This window comes from Pteropus alecto, unplaced genomic scaffold, assembly GCF_000325575.1.
Source record: "Pteropus alecto unplaced genomic scaffold, ASM32557v1 scaffold134, whole genome shotgun sequence".
In the NCBI taxonomy this organism is placed as follows: Eukaryota; Metazoa; Chordata; class Mammalia; order Chiroptera; family Pteropodidae; genus Pteropus; species Pteropus alecto.
Window position 1 is genome coordinate 5,092,067 of NW_006436283.1, and position 18,223 is coordinate 5,110,289.

The window sequence follows — 18,223 nt, forward strand, 5'->3', positions numbered from 1 at the left end:
CCGGTGGGGACTCTGGGTTGCTACTAACAGCTCCAGTCTTGGATTTTCAACGACTCAACTTGCTATGTAACTTGGAAAAGTAACCTGGGCCTCAGTTTCCTCTCCTGTAAGATGGGGACAGGCTGCCAGCCCTCAGAGCCTTGGCAGCGTCCCCACCAGCTCACAGCTGGCTCCCTTTCCCTCACCCCTCTCACTCTCTAACCTGCCCCTGGGACATCACCAACCTGGCTTCGCCCCTGCGGAATGGCTGGCAGCCTGGGAAGGCAGGATGGAGGCTGCGGGCAGCTGGAGCAGGCCAGGGGGAGGATCCTTGGAGGCGAGGCTGATGCCGAGACACCCCGTCGATGTGGCCCTGCCCTGCTGGAGCCAGGGGAGCTTGGGGTGCCAGTCCCACTCTCAACTGTCCAAGATCTGAGACACTTCTCCCCCAGCTCACTCAGCCCCACCCCTGTGAATAAGCCACTTGCCTCATGGAGCTCGACCTCACTGGGCTTTGATGATTTGGGGAGTGGTATGAACATGTGGAAGACAAGAAGGGGTTAAAGACCCAGGCACTTAGGCTCAGAGCCTGGAAATGGTTACATTGCTGGAGGAGGTGCCTTTCTAATCCACCTAAGTGCCCCTCAGCTTCCCAGTCCCAGCCCTCCTGGTCTCCAAGCCCATCCTTGACTCTGGGATCCCCCTCCAGGCCCTGGGGCCGGGGTTGGGCTCCTTCCCACCCACCTCAACCACAGCAGTCATTAACCCCAGTGAACCCCAGCAAATAAAGATCTGAACGGCAGAGGGGAGGACTCATCACTGCCCCAGGGTGAGGAACTCCAGAGGTCCCAGGAAGGCCAAACCCAGCATTATTTGGCCAAACCCCACGCCTTTGTTGTCTGAGTAGGTCCATGGGGACCCCTTCCACTGGGGCCTGGAGGGAGGGCTCACCTGATTTAAGACCAGAGTCTTCTCCACCATCCAATGTTTTGTTTTTAAACGTTTTATTTCTTTCCATTCTCTTGAGCCTGTTTTCCCAATCTTTGCGTGAATCCATCTGTTCATTTATGGTTTACAGACTACCTGCTATGTGCCACACACTCGTGAGGCCCCGGGGATGTGGTATTCTCCAAAGAACAGGAAGGACCAGTCTCTCCACCAAGCCCCATCCCCTTTTCCTTCTGCGAGCCTGCTTTGACTCGTACTCGTCTGTCCATCAGCTTGTAAATATTGAGCTCTGAATGGATCCGAGGCACTATGCTGGGTGTGATGGGTGTGTAAGTTCGTGTTGGCGGCAAGAAGCTTGGAAGTTATGGAGGAGGTTCGGGAAGACATAAGGATGTGCCCAGGTTGGTGCCTTCAGGAAGCTCACAGTGCAGTTGGCTATGGAGCAGAGATGGCTAAATGGTCATTTACATTTTATATACCATTTATATACTGCCTATGGTTAGGTTTGGGTTAGATGCCTGGGTTCCGGTTCCGGCCGGTGGGATGAGGATGGCAGTGACGTGCACCACCTTCGGAACTGGAGCTAATGCTGCCTTTCCATGTTGTCTCTTCTGCTCACTCCCATGGCTACGGTGGTGGCCTGCGTTGGAGATGGAGGCATTACAAGATGGAAGGAGCCTGAATCCCCGAGTCACCACCCGACCCATATCAGACTGTGAGCAAGAAAGAAATCCGTACTGCGTTTAGCCACTGAGACATTTGAGATTATTTGTTACAGCAGCTAGTATAACGTGTCCTGACTGATATAGGCAGATGGCACAGACATAGCGAGCACACTAAATCCTATGGCTGGATTGCGGTGCGCAAGAGGGATCACTGCATGACAACGGATGTCTAATGCAAGCTGGTCGACGAGACCAGAGGAAGGGGAAGACACGGAGCTGGAGCATCTGGCACACAATACTTGCTCAGTAAAATCGGTTGCATGAGTGAAATCCATGAGAACGTTGGAAAAGCTTCGTAGGGGTGGCTGACGTCAACGGAGCCCCAGAGGATGGGCGGGGTTTGGATGGGGGTGCGGATAGAAGCAATTACTCTGGGAATAAAGACAGACAAGTGAGAAAGGGCAACATCTGTCCTGGGGTCAGAGGTCAGAGTGCAGGCAGTCTGACCCAAGCAGCAGAGTAAACAGAGATGAAGCTGGAACTCGGAGGCCCTCAGATGTCAAGTTGAGCAATTTAGACCTTACGCTGTGGGCCAGTGGTTTCCAACGTGGGGGTGGGCACAACAATCTATTGGGGTACGAGAAGAAAATATTAAAACTCTCATTGATATTTATCTCACTTCTGAATTTCTTTTTTTTTTTTTTTAGTGTATATAAAGATACTAAGGCTTAGAGAGACTGAGTAACTCAGCTAAGGTCACACGGCCAGTAAGCATGCTGGACTCCAAAGCTGTGCTCTTCATACACGCTGAGTCTTGTGCAGACAGGTGAGGGACAGAGTGGGGACAGAGGTCCATCTAAGGGAAGGTGGCTGGGAGGAGCGGGCCCTCAGCCCTGGCTGTCTCTGCCTTAGCAGCAGGCCAGTGACCTAAGGAGCCTGCCCAGGCCTGCCCCCTAGTGCCTGCTGTGGGAAGCCAAGCAGAGAGCCTTAATGGGCGCAGACCTGCGTGGCTAACCACCCAGGGCCTTGTATCCCAGGCTTCATTCTCACCTTCGTGAGCAGGAAGGGGAGGACCAGGGTCTGGATGGAGGTCAGGGTAGGCCGGCAGAGAGGAATGGAGAAGAGTTTCGTAAATCAGGCACTCTGCCATCCCACACGCTCAGCTGCCAACCGCAAGGCCAAGGGAACCCAGATGCCAGCCCTGCCTTGCTTTCCCATGTTTCACTGAGCTGGGCTGAGGGGTGATGTCCACCTTCTGATTCATACCTCTAAAAAAAAAAAAGCTATGACCATTTAAAAAAATAAAGCAAATGTTTTAATTAAAAGATAACATGTATACAGAAAAATGCATGTATCATAACCGCGTCGCAGGATGAATTTTTACAAACTGGACTACCTTTCTGGTGGTAGTAATGGTCGTCCCATGCCTGCTCCGGAACTTTATCTGAATGAAATCAAATAGAGTCTGCGCTCTGTGTGTCTGGTTTATTTTGTTCAGCATTAGGTCTGGGCGTGCATATACATTTTATTTCTCTCTTCGACTGTGGGGGGACATTTGAGTTGTCCCAGTTCACACATGTTCAGCTTTAATAAAGCTCGTTCCATTTTACAAGTAAGTCTGCCTTGCTGTTTTGTTTTGCTTTAATCGGCTTTATCGAGGTACAATGAACTATAATAAAACACGCTCCTCTTGAGTGTGCAAGTCAATGAGTTTGACACACGTACGCGACAGCACAATCAAGATACAGACCATTTTCATCCTCTAAGAAAGTCTCCTCGTGTCTCTCTGCAATTACTGTCCCCCACGTGTTTATATATATAATTACCGTCCCCCACGTGGATACGTGTTCTCATTCCTGTTGGGTGTGTACCTGGGTGCTCGATTGCTGGGTTATAGGGCATATTTAAGTGTATATTTAACCTTACAGGCAGCTGCCAAACTGTTCTCCAGAGGGGTTGTCCCACTTTCCATGCCGTCAGCCATGAATGAGAGGTCAGTTGCGTTACTTCCTCCGGCCAGTGCTTAGTGTTGCCTGGCCATTTCATTTCAGCCATTCTAGTGGGGGCAGGGTGTGAAGGGCTGGCTCCCTGGGGTTTTCATTCGCATGTGTCTTAAGATCAATGATGTTGAGCATCTTTTCATACGCTTACGGTCATGTGTACATTTCCTCTGGTGAACTGTCTATTCGAGTCTTGCTTATTTTCTTATTCCTTGACTCCTGTTCTACAGCCCGGCCCCACCCCGCCCCTGCCAGCTACTCCCTTAGCACCCTGTCATGTTTAGGGTACCAAAACAGTCTCCGAACTGGTCTCCTGCAGGGCAGCGGCTAATCCATTGTGCCAGATAAGCCTTTGCAAACACCACACTACACAAGTCACTCCTAGGCTCTGAGGCCTGCCATGGCTCCCCAAGTCTGCCAGGGCAAGTCCCGACTTCTCGGTCTTTCGTTGGTGGCACCTCCGGCACCTGGTCCGGACCTTTCTTTGCTGCCTTCGCTAACAGTCTCCCAACTCCGCTCCTGCCCCAAGCCTTGAGAATCCGGAATACCTTGTTCCCTTCCTTCTCCTCCTGGTTTCAATTTGTACTAAATCTAATCTGCCTCTCTCCAGGGAGGCTGCCAGCCAGCCTTACCCCCTGGGGATTCCTGGTTCCTCCAAGCTCAGCACTCGCCTCCTTACAGCTTCACTTAGATGTCTGGGGCCAGCCAAGTCCTGGAGAGGAGCTTCTTGGTACCAGGAAGTCCCCTAGTTTATATAATAAAAGCAGTGGGATTCTACCCTTATATGGTATATTCTAATATTGAATATTAATATCAAATATGCCTTTTAAAATTGTACGTAGCCCCTCCCTGAAGATTCTAGTGTGTCTGAGAGAGAGGGGCTCAAAAGTGGGTTAGGGAGGGAAAAGGGCCCCTCCCTCTTCCTGTTTTAAGAATCTACTATAGAAACAAAAGGTAATTGGAAGAAACTTCCTGGATTTGAGTTCTGGTTCTGCCATTTAGTAACTGGGGGTGGGCGCTGGGCAGATCACTTCATCTCTCTGGACCTCCATGGGTTAAATAGGGATGATGCCAACCTCGCCAGTTGTGGGAAATACACAAAACCTAATAAGTATGTGAAAGTCAATGGTAACTGCAAAGAGCCAGATGTGTGTGTCGGGGGCGGGGTGGGGTGGGGTGGAGAATTGGTCTATTAGACTGTAAGCCCCTTAGAATAGCAACCGGTAAAGAAACCTTGCCTTTTAATAACGAATTGGAGGAATAAACTCATAAGAATTCATGAAATAAAACACAAGGGAAGACAGGAGGAATCAAAGTCCTTAGCTTCCCTGACCCTCCCTCCGTCCCAGGCTTCTCTTCCTCCATCTCTCTCCTCCTCCCCCTCCTAGTCTCACTCCTCCTTATCAAAGGTCTCTTGCTGAAAGTGCTGTGGCCCTCACCACACCAGACCTCGTTTTTAAAGGGACTTCAGTGTAAGACTAGGGGGGAAGTAAAACAGAGACAAAGGGGGAGAAAAGATCCTCAGAGGCCCTGACTTGTGTTCCCAGGACCCAGGCCAGCCTCCAGCAGCACCAGGTGGGGTCCTGGGCTTATGGGAAGGGGCTAGGGAGGACCCAAGTCTTGGCAAGTAGTTTGCCGTGGCCTTGGCCTTGGTCCTGGGTTCAGACCTGGGCACCTGCGAGTGGAATTGCAGAGGGATCTCATTCGGAATGGTAAGGTCTGTCCTTGTCTCTTCTCACCCCCAAAATTACTGCGCTGGAGAGCAAACTCCCCATGGGTCATCGCTGCTAAAACCGGACGCAGAGGGGACCCCGCTTCCCCATGCCCCTTGAACGTTCTGCCTCATGAATTTAAAAATCTTTGTGTGCCAGGCATTGTGGCAGGTACCGAAGGCACAGCTTGAGCAGCAGCGCGAGGTAAGTCCCTGCCATCTCCCGGCCGCCAGGCTGTGGGCGGAGACAGACAAGGAACGCACGCCTGTGTCGTGTGGGGGCCGCCCGCTAACTGCCACTGAGAACAACGCTCAGGCTGTGGAATAAAAACGCTGTGCACACCCGAGCAGGGCGAGGGGACAAGGAGAATGCGAGAGAGTTACTTAAGGTCAGGCGGTCAGGGACCCTGGGGATTTCCACTACGGTCTCTGCGTGTCCCGTCCCCCCCACCCCCGCCTCGCCCCCCCCTCCCGCGTCCCCTGTACCCAGAGCCTCCTCCCCACCTTCGCGCATCCACCGGTTCTTCTTGCGGCGGTTCTAGTCCAGAAGCACCCGGTGACCTGCACGCACCGTGACACTGGGGGCGGGTGGCCCCAGCCAGGCGCCTGACTCCGCCCCGGCCCGCCCCCGCTGGTGCTCAGAGCCTTGTCCGCCGCTGCAGATACGCTGGTGTCCTCGGAGTCGTCCGGGGCCCGATGGAGCCGGCGCGAGGCGCACCCCAGGGGAGCGGCGGGGCCGAGGCGCTGCTGGGGGAGCTGGAGGCGCGGGTCCAGGACGTGGTGAGGGCGAGCTCGTGGTGGGAGCGCCACGGTGTGGATTGCGCCATCCTTGCGCTCAGCCTCCTGGCCTTGCCATCTGGTGAGGGACACGGAGACTCGCGGACAGGTTGACCAGGGGCTGGGCTGGAGGCGGTGATGCGGAAAAGGGGATGTCGCGGGCTGGAGGGCAGTGGAGTAGGGGGTGACCAGAACCCCAGGAGAGTCACAGCCCAAACCCGAAAGTCTGGTTGGGGTGTCCTGTCTTATGTCCCCAGAGGACTTGGGTGCTGGAGGAGGGAGAAGGCTGATGGCACGAAGGACAGCGGAGGAGAAAGTTGACAGAAGTCACCGGAAAGGCGGGGAGGGGTGAGGAGACCTGGGGGAGGGGGAGGTTTCTCCGCAAGGACACCAGAGATGAGGGGGGAGGGCAGTGTTCCCCCTGGACCTCTCCTGGTTTGGACCCCCGCCGTGCCCTGACCTCATCACTGCTCTGCTTGGGGCCAGCATCAAGACTCCTGCAATGTCCTTGGGGAGTCAATAGGGCTCTGCTTTGTCCCACATCCTGTAGAGAGAACCAACCCGCACCCTCAGGACATAATGGGACCTGCCTCACTGCTGCCTGTGCCGCCCCAGGGCTGGGCCCACTGTGGCCTGGGCTCCCGAGTGCGGAGGAGGGAGTGTCTGGGCCTAGATCTCCAAGAGCTGGAGAAAGATCCTAACCACCCCCTCCCTGCAGGGTTCCTGTGCCTGTGCTCTGAGAACGTCCTGGTCTTTGTCCTGGGCATCACCGTCCTGGGTGTGTGCCACTACACGCTCACCGTCAAGGGCAGCCACCTGGCCACTCACGGTGCCCTCACCGAATCCAAACGCTGGAGCAGGATCTGGGCACTTTTCTTTGTGGAGGTGAGCCTGGGAGGGGGCGGGGGATGGGCGGCTGCTGGTACCATGTGGGCAACCTCATTGTCCATGCCAGCGTGGTACTCACTTAATCCAGCGTGAGGATCAAACGACACGGCGAGGGTCCTGGTTCAGGGCCTGGGCCTGACTCCTCGATGATCGCCAGCTGTTAGCTTCGCTCATTTTCTCCGGAGGGAACACATGGTCAGCTGCAGGGAAAGGGTCAGCAGTTTTTGTTGTTGTTTGTATGTTAGTGTTATTTGTTTTTAACTGAAAAGTTGATGCGGTTATGCAAAGCAGACAAAACTCTGTGTGTGTGTGTGTGTGTCCACGTGCGTGCGATGAGGCGGCCCTGGACCACCGCCTGGGCCAGGGCCCTGCGTTGCACAAAGGACAAGCTCTTGCTGCCCAGGACCTTCTTGGATCTTTGCCACACTCGTTGTCACCTCCTCTTTTTGGGTGCCTGTGCTCTTCCCAAGCTGGCTCTCGGGGGGAGAGGTGGACAAGATGGAGTGTGCATGCGCGTGTGCATGCGTGCGTGTAGTTCTATGTCATTTTATAGGTCACAAAATGTACTTTTAAGCAGCCCTCCCACACCCCCACTGCTCCCAGGTTTGGTGTGGCTTCCTCAAGGATAAGCCTGAGGTCTCTGGGAAGGGGGCCTCCTGGCAGTTCCCACTCCTGTGGGTCTGTAAAGCCTGGGTCCTGGTGGAGGGGACCCTCTGCCCGTCAGAGGCAGAGGGCCCTGGATCAAGGCCAGGCGGTCGTCTATGGATGGCTGCACTGAGTCTGATGAGTGTGCCCTTGAGGGAAGGTCTTGGAGAGGAAATGGTGGGGTTGTTTTCAAGGGGGCCGGGGCTGCCCAGCTGGGAGCAGAAATTGGGAGAGAAGTCTGTTGGATGTGGACTTTGGGGGCTGAGGGAGTGTCAGTCGAGGCTGAGTGGGCAACTGCCGAGCGGTGTACTCAACATCACCGAGCTTCTGCTCCCCGCTAAGACTCCCGCTAGGGACCAACAGTGAATGAAACCAGTTTCCAGTTCCCCAGGGGCTCAGCGTCAGGTGGGGAAACAGACAAACACAAATGACATAAAAATAAGAAAAATCTTGATTTTATCAGCTGATACTTATTGGGTACTTATTGTGTACCTTCCATGAATTCTCTCATTTAATAGTCATGCCTCCTTAGGTGTTTGAAGCTATTATTACCTGTTACACTCACTTTGTAGATGAGGAGACCCTAGTTTGGGAGGTTAAGTCGCTTGTCCAAGGCCACTCAGCTGGTACGTGGAGCGGCTGGGAGCAGGGCAGGCAGGACCTGACGGTGCCGTCAACTAGGTGGTGTGAATGCTGTGAGCACAGAGGGGAGAGCATGGCAGAGACACCGGATGTCCGCAGACATTTTTGGCTATCATGATGCGTGTGTGTATTACTGGCGTTCAGTGGATAGAGGATGCTCCTAAAATTTTACAGTGCATGCGACAGAATGACCTGTCCCCAAATGTCAAGAGTGTCAAGGTGGAGAACCCCCGGGGAGAGGGTCCAGAGGAGACAGCACAGGGCAGGCCTGGCCAGGCTCACAGCAGGAAGGTGGTTTCGGACGGAGCAGACGTGTAGACAGAGGCACAGACATGGGAAACAGCACAGTGTGTGAGGGACCCGCAGAAATCTGGGATCGCTAGAATCTAATGGAGACCCTGGAGAAAGGGGGGCAAGGAGGCCCATGTGCCAGGCAGAGGAGCTGAGAGGTTCCTGGGGACAAGGCCTGGAAGTGGAGAGAATGTGCTCAGAGCCGCGTGATGGGCTCAGCACTGACCGCAGCAGCCTGCTTCCGTCAGGACGAGGCGCTCGGGGACACGTCTGGCTTCAGCCCTCACCGCTGTCCCTCTCTCATCCAAAGGTGCTGACATACCACCTTATCCACACGGAGCCTGTCGCAGGGCCAGCCTGGCACCTGAGGACTCATACTCAGGAGTTCGCATTCTCCCTGCGGAGGGCTGCCAGTTGTAACAAATAAAACACAGGACGCCCAGTGACGTTTGAACTTCGGATGAATGATTCATGCAGGCACTGTTTGGGGTATACGTCTACCAAAAGCGATGGGTCGTTTATGTGAAACTTGAATTCATCTGGGCTTCCTAATCTCTGTCTTACAAACCCATGGCCGTGGCCCCTGGAGCCCCAGAGGCCCCTAGTGTGCTGAAGCCAGTGCGAAGGGGCTGCCCAGCGCCCGGGAGTCAGTGAGAGGACCCGGAGGGAGGAATGGGAGCCGGGCAGACTCCAGCCCAGGGTCCAGCCCAGGGTCCAGCCCAGGGTCTGTCCCGCCCGAGGGCCGCTGCCCCTGGGATGCCACACAGCCCCTCTTTCTCATCCTGTCTGTGCTCCCGCCCTCCACCCCTGTGCCCACGTCTGGAGTGGCCCCACATGTCCCAGGCCCACTCTGGAAGTCTGGCCTTGCCCTTGATCCCTCCTCCTCCCACTCCTTGCCTTCCCCGAGACCTCGCCATCTCTCAGCTGGCCCAGACCAGCAACCTCGGGCCTGTCACCTGTCTCGCCTCGCCCCTCCCTTTCAATCCAGTAGAGTGGCCTATTTCACACCCAACTTTGGCCGCGCCACAACTTTATTAACGATGGTTTCTAATCCTGCAAAGGATTGTTTGTTTTAAAAAGATAAAAAGAAAATATTAGCGGATGCATAAGAGACCGAGAGCCTCCCTCGCCTCCCAGGGCAGCTGGGGGCTGGGGCAGGCGGAAGTCCCTCGCCGTGCACTTTTGAACTCTGAATTACATGAACATAGTACCTAGTCAAAAACTAAATTAGACAACGACCTTTGGCCACTGGCAGAGCCCCAAAGGATGCTTCAGTGAACAAACAACTGAATGAAGGAATGGATGAACACATGAGAGATTGGGGGCCCCGGCATTTCGCTGAGAGACGACGGTAAGGGGAATTATACCGACGTCTGCCCCTGATGTCTGGCCACTTGCAGAGCCCGAGCACTGCTCAGAGGTTGGAGCTCCTACGTCTTCCTGAGGAGTACAGAGGGCGATGATATCAAGTAGCGGCACCGACCTGGAGGCTTCCAGAACTTTTTCTGAGTCTGGAGGTGGAATCCTCTCGGGCGAGACCTTAAAATAATCCTTTGCAGCGGGACAGTCCATTCTCTAACTCCCGCCGCAGCTCGGGACCACTTCCCACCGCGCTTCGGTCTACGGGTGGACACGCACGTGGACACGCTGTGAGCGGCGTGACGTCTCCCCTCCTCACCCAAATCCGCCTCTCTTCTCCTCCGAAAAAACATCTAGATGGGAGTGAGAATTCCAGTGTTATAGAAATAGCCTTAAATCTGTTCTTATTCATATCAAAAGGCAAATCAAACACGGACTCTGGGAGTGTGCGCTGAGTCACAGATCACATGTTACGTACTGCACAGGAAGCCTGTCTCCCCCGCATCCTCGGGTCTGTGCACGTGGCTGAGAACCTGACCGAGGACCCCACCAGGCCCTGAGGCTCGGGCTCTTTCCATGCTCAGTCTGGTTCGGGTCCAGGTCGTTTCTGGTGTTGCTACTCAAAGCGCGGTCCGCTGCTGGTCTGCAAGGAGAGGCTGAGCGTGTGCCAGAAGGGAAATTGACTTTGCCACTAAGCAGACTGATGCATTCAGCTGGCATTTCTTGATGACGGAAGCCATGCGGATGGGATTCGGCCCTTGGCGCAGAAGTGTGTGGAAGGAGCGGTTAAAAACAGCCAACTTTTCCCAGTTCCACGGGACAGAACCGTGAGGTTCAAAACACATACTTGCGGGCCTTGGGCAGAGGCAGGCGACCTCAGGACATCCCAATAGAAGCTGGCTGCAGCCCCCTTCTGCCTGCTGCCAATGGGCTTGTGCCACTAACTTGAACCAATCAAGGGGATGCAGTAAGGATACCCTCTTGAGCAGACGGGTCTTGGAGACCAACAGTCAATTACTTTAATTGACTCGTCACCTGCCCACCCTCTGCAGCCTCTCCCAGGTGGGTTCTGTCCCTCCGAAAGTTTACGAAAACAGCAAAACCCGCTCCTCAGGGGGTTACATCGTCTGAGAGTGAAGCACCTGGTCCTGTTTTCGTTGGCGACGCCATTGCTGAATGAGCATTTACCTTCCTGCCCTCTGCCTTCGCCTTGGAAGGGGCGGGTCAGCGTTGCTTTGCCATATCTTCCCGAGTCTGTTGTAAACCTTCAGTTGTGACATCGTTAACTGTGCTCTTCAGCGTCCTTTCAATAGGGATTCGGCTCCTCCTCCGCGGCAGGAAGTGACTCATCTCAGGGGCCTGATGGCCCTCCGCTACCCACCTGGCTGAGTGACCTGGGATGGGCACATGGCCTCTCTCTATCTCAGTTTCTGCTTCTGTCAACTGTGAATAATAACGCCGCTGACCTCCTGGGCTTGGGAGACTACCAAGTCACGTATGCAGAGCGCGGGATGCTGGGGGCTCATTGGAGGGTGTTCCGCTGTCTTTCCCAGGATCCCGGTGACTGGAACTGGGAAACTCTTCATGTTTTCCTGGAAGCTGGCAGGCAGCATCTTCAATAAAATTAGCAAAATCTTCTGGCCTGAATGAGATATTGGAAGAGAACATTTGCATGTTCATTTGCATGTATCTGCATAAGAAACACCTCAGTGTCTCTTTTGCCTCTTTTGCCCTTAGATTGACAGTTATTAGAATAAGAGAACTGCTTCTGGTGACCGGTTTAGGAGATTCCCTCACCTGCCAGAGAGGAGTCACCCCAGGGACAAATTAGCTGTCGGCCTCCCCCAGGGCAGACCTCACCCCTGGTGACACCCTCGTAGACAGTTCAGGGAAAGGTCTCCCTTTGCCTCCAGACCACGCCCATCCTCCACCCCCCTGCTGTGGGCTCAAGATGTAAAGTAGTGTTAGTGAAAGGTATAGATGTTTCCGAGATAAACATGCAGGAAATAACTGTAATCTGATGCCAGCGACCTGACAAGCGGTGTGTCCAATCCTCTCAGGCTTGCAGGCTGCCTGGGTGGTCAGTGGCAGAGTGGCAGTCTAGGGGCTGGCGTCACGCCCCGCAGCGCTTTGCAGCACCATGCCAAGTGAAAGCAGTTGTTTTGACTGGCTGCCCTTTGTAGTCACAGATACGTGAGAGTTAGTTGATGGTCAAGGCTGATTAGCCGGGGGTGTAAGGCGGGAAGGCCCTGGACATGCAGCATCCAGGGATGGAGGGCTGTTCTGTAGGCTCCCAAAGGTCCTACTTTGCTTGACTGTGCCTGACATGGGCCCCGGTGCCCTTTCTGGCTCCCTTCTGCAGGTGTGCACGGCCTTCCCGGCGGAGTATGCCAAGTACGGACACGTCAAGATGCACCACGGACACACCAACGTGCTGGGCCTGGGGGACTCGAGCACGTGGAGGCTGCCTTTCCTCAACCGCTACGTTTACATGTTCCTCGCTCCTCTCTTGATCCCCATCATCACCCCTCTGGTGGCTGTCGGTGAGTATGCCAGGGCCTGGGTCCGGAGCGCCCCGTGAAGGCCTGGGCTTCTCTTTCCTTCCTTCCCTCCTTGGTTCATGGGGGCCGCTCATGGAGGAGGTGAGGGGCCCTGAGTCAAGATGGGACAGAAGTTTTCTGAGACAGTTAGGCAGAGTGGAAAGAGCCTTGGACCCAGGGCCAAGTCTGGCTTCACCACTTACCGCTTGGTGACTTCAGGCAGGTAACTTAGCTTCTCTGAGCCTCAGGTTCTCACCGGCTCCTCCGGGGAGGTGTGAGAGCACAGTGAGGTTGCAGATGTGCAAATGCTTTGGAAAGGCCTCACACTATAGTGCATGTTATAATTTTTAATATCACGGGAGCAATACATGTGGCGGAAGGACGGGCTGCGGGGCAGCCAGACCTGGGTTCAAGCCTCAGGCCACCACTTACAAGGTCAGAGTGACCTTGGTCAAGTTGCTTACTGCTCCATTTCCTCATCCGTCAAATGGGCGAACCCACTTTTCAGGGCTGTGTGGGGATGAACACACCGAGATACCCTGGTGGGCACCACTGAGCCACCGGGGAGCCAGCGTGCATTGGATCCGAGCCTTGCCCACCCCCGTCACTGCGTTTCTCACCCTTTTGGCAGAGCGGCTGAGTAAGGCGGAGCTCGGGACGGCTCTGCGGGGTCTGGCCTTGGTTTCCCTGGGCCTTTATTCTCACTACTGGCTGCTCTTGAATGTGTCTGGCTTCAGGAGCCCCTGCTCGGCCCTGGCCTGCATGCTCGTCACCAGGTCCCTGCTGGCCCACCCTTACCTCCACGTCAACATCTTCCAGGTGAGGTGTCCCCCATCCTGGGCGCTGGGGGGCTACGGGGAGCATTCTCCAGCTGAGGAAGCCTCCCCCCACCTCCCACCCAGCCCTCTCCTCTCCTCTCTGGGGGTCATCACAGAGAGCTTTGGTCTAAGGTAAAGAGTTCACTTCTCTTCAACACTGGCTGCCATTCACAACTGGAGAGAAGATGCGTTAAGAACCTTCGATGTGATGTGCGTCGGGTAGATTAAGCCCTGTGGGGACACAAGTGATTAGCCCCCAGCTTCTGCCCTGAGTGCACTTATGGGGATAACCTTAAGTGAAGTGGACGGAGGGCCATCACAGAGGCCCCAGCACAGGCCACGGGCAGGCCGATGGAGGAGCTGGAGACAGAGGTCTTCTTGCAAGGCCAGGACGCAGCACAGGGTCCCGGGCCATTTCCATAGGGACAAACACCTCCCTGCTCTTCAGACCAGTGAAGACCTCAGGTTAGAGCATCCTGCTCACCACCACCCCAGAGCTTAGCACAACTGCCATGAACGACTGAATTCCATAGTTGTGTCCCATCTGCCTGTCTTGTTAGAATGGACACTCCTGTTCACTTCACACTCACTAGACCTAGGACAGTGCCTGGTGGAGGAGGCTGGTATACAAACCTGTCGAGTGAAAATATACACGTGGATGCGCAAACTTGATCTTGAACGACGAGCAGGATTTCGATTGGTGAAAACAAAGCAGGGAAGGGTCTCTCCAGGATGAAGCAAAGATATAGGGACCTGAGAGTAGATAGTGGGCAGCCACAAGCTTTAGAGTACCACAGGACCTGAGGGGTGCCCAGGCCAAGCCCCTCATGGTACAGATGGGGAGAGAGGCCCAGAGATGGATGAGACTGAGCTCAGGGCATGGACAGGTGAACCCAGCCGCCTCTCGCCTCTACCAGGTCCCGCCAGAGTGAGAGTGAGGGAGGGCAGAAGCTGGTCCCCAAATGCTAGGTGAGGACACCTGGGGCAGGGTGGGGAGGTACAGGAATGGCCCAGGCCATGACCCACATGTCTGTCACAGCACATCGGGCTGCCCATGTTCTCCCGAGACAAGAAGCCCCAGCGGATTCACATGATGAGCCTGGGCGTGCTTAACCTGCCCCGGCTGCCCGTTCTGGACTGGGCCTTCGGTCACTCCCTCATCAGCTGCCACGTGGAGCACCACCTCTTCCCCAGGCTCTCTGACAACATGTGCCTAAAGGTAGATGAGGGTCGGCCTGGAGGGGCTGGGGTGAAGGGAGTCCCTGAGGACAGAGGGTGCATAACCTTCAGGATTCGCCCGAGCCCTGAGTCCCCCAACTGGACTGGACAGAGGTCCCCAGGAAGGGCAGCCTAGTACGCAAGCATCAGTGTGGGTTTCTTACTAGCAGTGTGACTCTGGGCAAGTTAACTGACCCAAGCCTTGGCTTCCCCATCTGTAGAATGGGAGTAAGCAGTGTGTATGTTGACAGGCTTTGAGGATGAAATGAAGAAATGGGTCTGGAATGCTGGGCACACAGTGGGTGCTTGGTGAAAGGGAGCTATGGTTTTTACCCACCACAGCGAACAGGACTGTCATGCAGTCGGGGGCCCTGGGGGGGGATGTTGAGGAAAAGCCCCCTCTTCCTTGCCTGCTGGGAGGGGGAGAGGCAGGGATTCTCCAAGCCCCTCAGCTCCTCCAGACTAGAGCACAGAACGGGGCAGACAGCAGCTGGGGTTGGGAAGAGGAAGGGCCCCTAGGGGGATGGGCCTGCCTGCAGCCCTGGCTCAGCGGCCCCTCTTCTTGCCCATCTTCTGGCAGGTGAAGCCCGTGGTGTCCCAGTTCCTCCATGAAAAGCACCTGCCTTACAACGAGGACACCTACCTGGCTCGCTTCTGGCTGTTCCTCAGTCGGTATGAGGAGTTCATGGTGCAGACCCCTCCCATCACTGAGCTGGTGGGGCTGCAATGAGGGGCGGCCAGCACAGGAACCCTGCTCCCCTTCCCAGGCCCAACCCTGGTTCTCCTGCTTCTCTGCGGCCTGTCCAGGGGCCAGGAGGGGGCGGGCCCTTTCCCAGTGGGTGTGGCCTGGGCGTGGAGGCACTGGGAGGGCAGTGAGGCAGGGAGCTCGTGCTGGGGGTTCTGGGGGTCGCTTGCCCTGCTTGCTTTTCTGGGTTGCGAGAGATATCTGGAGGGAAGGAATAAAGACGGCTGGGCACTCTGAGCAATCTGGCCCACTTCATCTCAGGTCTAAACAGCTGGATTCCTCCCCTGCTCTGCCTGAGCCTTGGTCGGGCTATGGGAGGGTGACAGGGGTGAGGACAGGCCCTGTGCAGGGGGCAGGCTAGAAGAGGGCAGCAAGAGAGTAGGATCAGCCCTTGGCTAGGGCCTCCCTGGCGCCAGGAGTGCCATAGTCTTAGTTGGCCACCGCTTCTCCGTGCCCTCAGAGGCTGTGCCCACTAAGGAGCCCTCTCCCCAGGGACCACGGGGAGGTTACTCACGGCAGGTCTTCCTGGTTTCTCAGCCAGAGAAACCCCTGCAAGACACAGGCTCGGCATCTGCCAAGAGCCACAGCATCAGCGAGATCAAAGTGTATGTGTTTTGTAAGGAGAAGACACTAGGTTCCGGAAGTAAGGGGAGAAAGAATAGAAACAGCTTTGAGCATGACTTTGGCTAGCTCTAGAAGAAGTCTGCTTTGTCCCATGATAGTTCGAAGGAGTGGACCTGGAAGAATTATCAATTGAGAGAGAAGAAAAATTACGGGGAGGGTAATTGAGGCCGGAGGGGGTGGTGGGCACAGGGTCTGGAGGACAGAAGGCCTTGGAGAGGAAAGGAAGGAGAAGGAGTGTGGGGTGCAGATACAAACCCCAGAAGTCAAGGGCTGGGCTGGTTTGCGAAAGCATTGTCTGCAGCCCGGGAGGGAGGCAGGAACGTAAGGAATTACTGATGCCAGCCAGAGGAAGAGGTTGAGGTGCTGGGGGCATCATGGAGAGCCAGCCTAAAGTGGGCAGACCTGAGAGAGGGCTGGGAGCTGCCCTGGCTGGGGGCTGGATGAGGGGTTGCAAGGGCCCAGCTGGAGGCTGAGGGAGGGACAGAGAAAGGAGGCCAGAGCAGTTGGTTTAAAACAGGGTTTCTCACCTTGGCACTATGACATTTTGGCCAGATCATTCTTTGCTGTCGGGGCCTGTCCTGTGCATTGCAGGATGCTTAGCAGCATCCTTGGCTTCTTACCCACAAGGTGCTAGGAGCCCAAGTTGTGAGCATCAGAAATGTCTGAAGTCATTGACGAATGTCCCCTGGGGGGCAAAATCAGCCCTGGTCGAGCACACGCAAGTCGTGTTCTGACTGCGTAATTGCCTGGTTTTCCAGTGAAGTCCTTGGACGGGGCGAAGGGCACACTGCCCCTGATGATGTCAGCCAGGGGGATGGGCAGGGGGCCTTGGACAGGGAGAAGGGCACACTGCCCCTGATGATGTCAGCGGGGGATGGGCGGGAGGTTCAGGTGGCAGGCGAAGGCACTCTCTAAGCCTGGTCCTGCTGGAGAGCCTATCTCTAATGAAGCCTCAGGTGGCTCTGCTGGGAAGCTGCCCCTGGCCCCCAGACCCTGCCTCTTCTACCGAAGGCCACAGCTCCTGTCAGGCACCCTCTTCTGCAGCCACAGCTCCTGTCAGGCACCGCCTTCTGCAGCCGCAGCTGTCACTCCTTTGAAAACAGCTCCTTCGGGTCAGGGTGGTAGTGGCTTCCAGCTGTTGCTAGCCCAGGGGAGCTTCACTGTTCCTTTAATGCTGCTCACACCTCTGTACAAAGTTCCTTCATTACACTCTCTACAATCGGACCTTTTGAGCATGCCATCTGCTTCCTGCTGGGAGGCTGACTGATAGAGCAGGGTTTTGGTTCCTCACAGCCTCTTGGAAGGAGGGGGCTTGGCAGCCTCTCCAGTCTACTGCTTTGCTCTAACTTACTGCTGCTCTTTTGAAATGCATTAGTACCTCAGAAATGGCCTTAAAGTCTGGGAGAGTGACTAATCGAACGGCTAATTCTCCACATGAGAAATGCAGTGTCAGTAAAGGCTCCGTCACATAGTCCCGGCTAATGATTACGACCATCCTAATACATAACCAATGATTCAATGTTATTGATCTGGGCCTCAGCGGCGGATAGGCAACAGCTGAAGGCCCTGGTACCAGACTTGGCTGTACCACAGGCACCTGGGAACAAGTCACTCTATCACTTTGAGGCTTGATTTTCTCTTACTCTGAGGATATGGGTTGGGAATGCACGGGGCCTGAGAGGTAAGGAAGGGGAGGTGACAGGAGTGAATGAAGCCCTTCTAGGGCTCCGTGGTGACCTAAGGTCTAATTTACAAAGGTGAATCAGAGGTGATAATATTGATGATGACAATGACAGCTAACACCTATTCAGAACTTATGGCACATTTTTACCTATGCCATCTAATTTTAGTCTTTATAAGAAGTTGGTACTATTTTTTTCTCACGTTACATATTATGAACATAAGCCTTGGAGAGATTGAATTTCTCAGTGTCATATAGCCAGTAAATGGTAGGGGAAGGATTCTAACCCAGTGTGTCCAACTCCAGAATCTCTGCTCTTAACCACCAAACATGGTGCCTCTGGGAGGGGAGTCCTATACAGCTTTCTGAGGTATCTGATCCTGAATCTTCATCTCTTCCTATGCGAAAGGATAATAAATGATTTGATCATTAAAATAAACTCTTTATGAACATCCATTATGCACCAGGCACTGCGTGAAGCTTTGGGGGTATTAAGAGTGAACGAGATTGAGCCCCAACCCCTGGGAGCTTACAGTCTAGTGCCAGAGTTGACAAACTTTTTCTGTAAAGGCCCAGATAGTAAGTATTTTGAGCTTTGTGGACCATATGGTCTCTGTCACAAATACTCAAAGCATTTTGTGCCATCAAAGTATGAAACAACCATAGATATGTAAAGAATGAGCATAACTGTT

General features: G+C 54.8%; 1 protein-coding gene across 1 annotated transcript; it reads left to right on the plus strand.

The window, feature by feature from the left end:
• The first annotated feature begins 5,999 nt into the window (after positions 1-5,999).
• FADS6 (fatty acid desaturase 6) lies at positions 6,000-15,211 on the plus strand. Its single transcript, XM_006912244.1, has 6 exons — positions 6,000-6,162; positions 6,799-6,965; positions 12,268-12,448; positions 13,077-13,264; positions 14,303-14,482; positions 15,062-15,211. Exons 1-6 carry the CDS (start codon positions 6,000-6,002, stop codon positions 15,209-15,211), a joined length of 1,029 nt encoding a protein of 342 aa, XP_006912306.1.
• Positions 15,212-18,223: the final 3,012 nt, after the last annotated feature.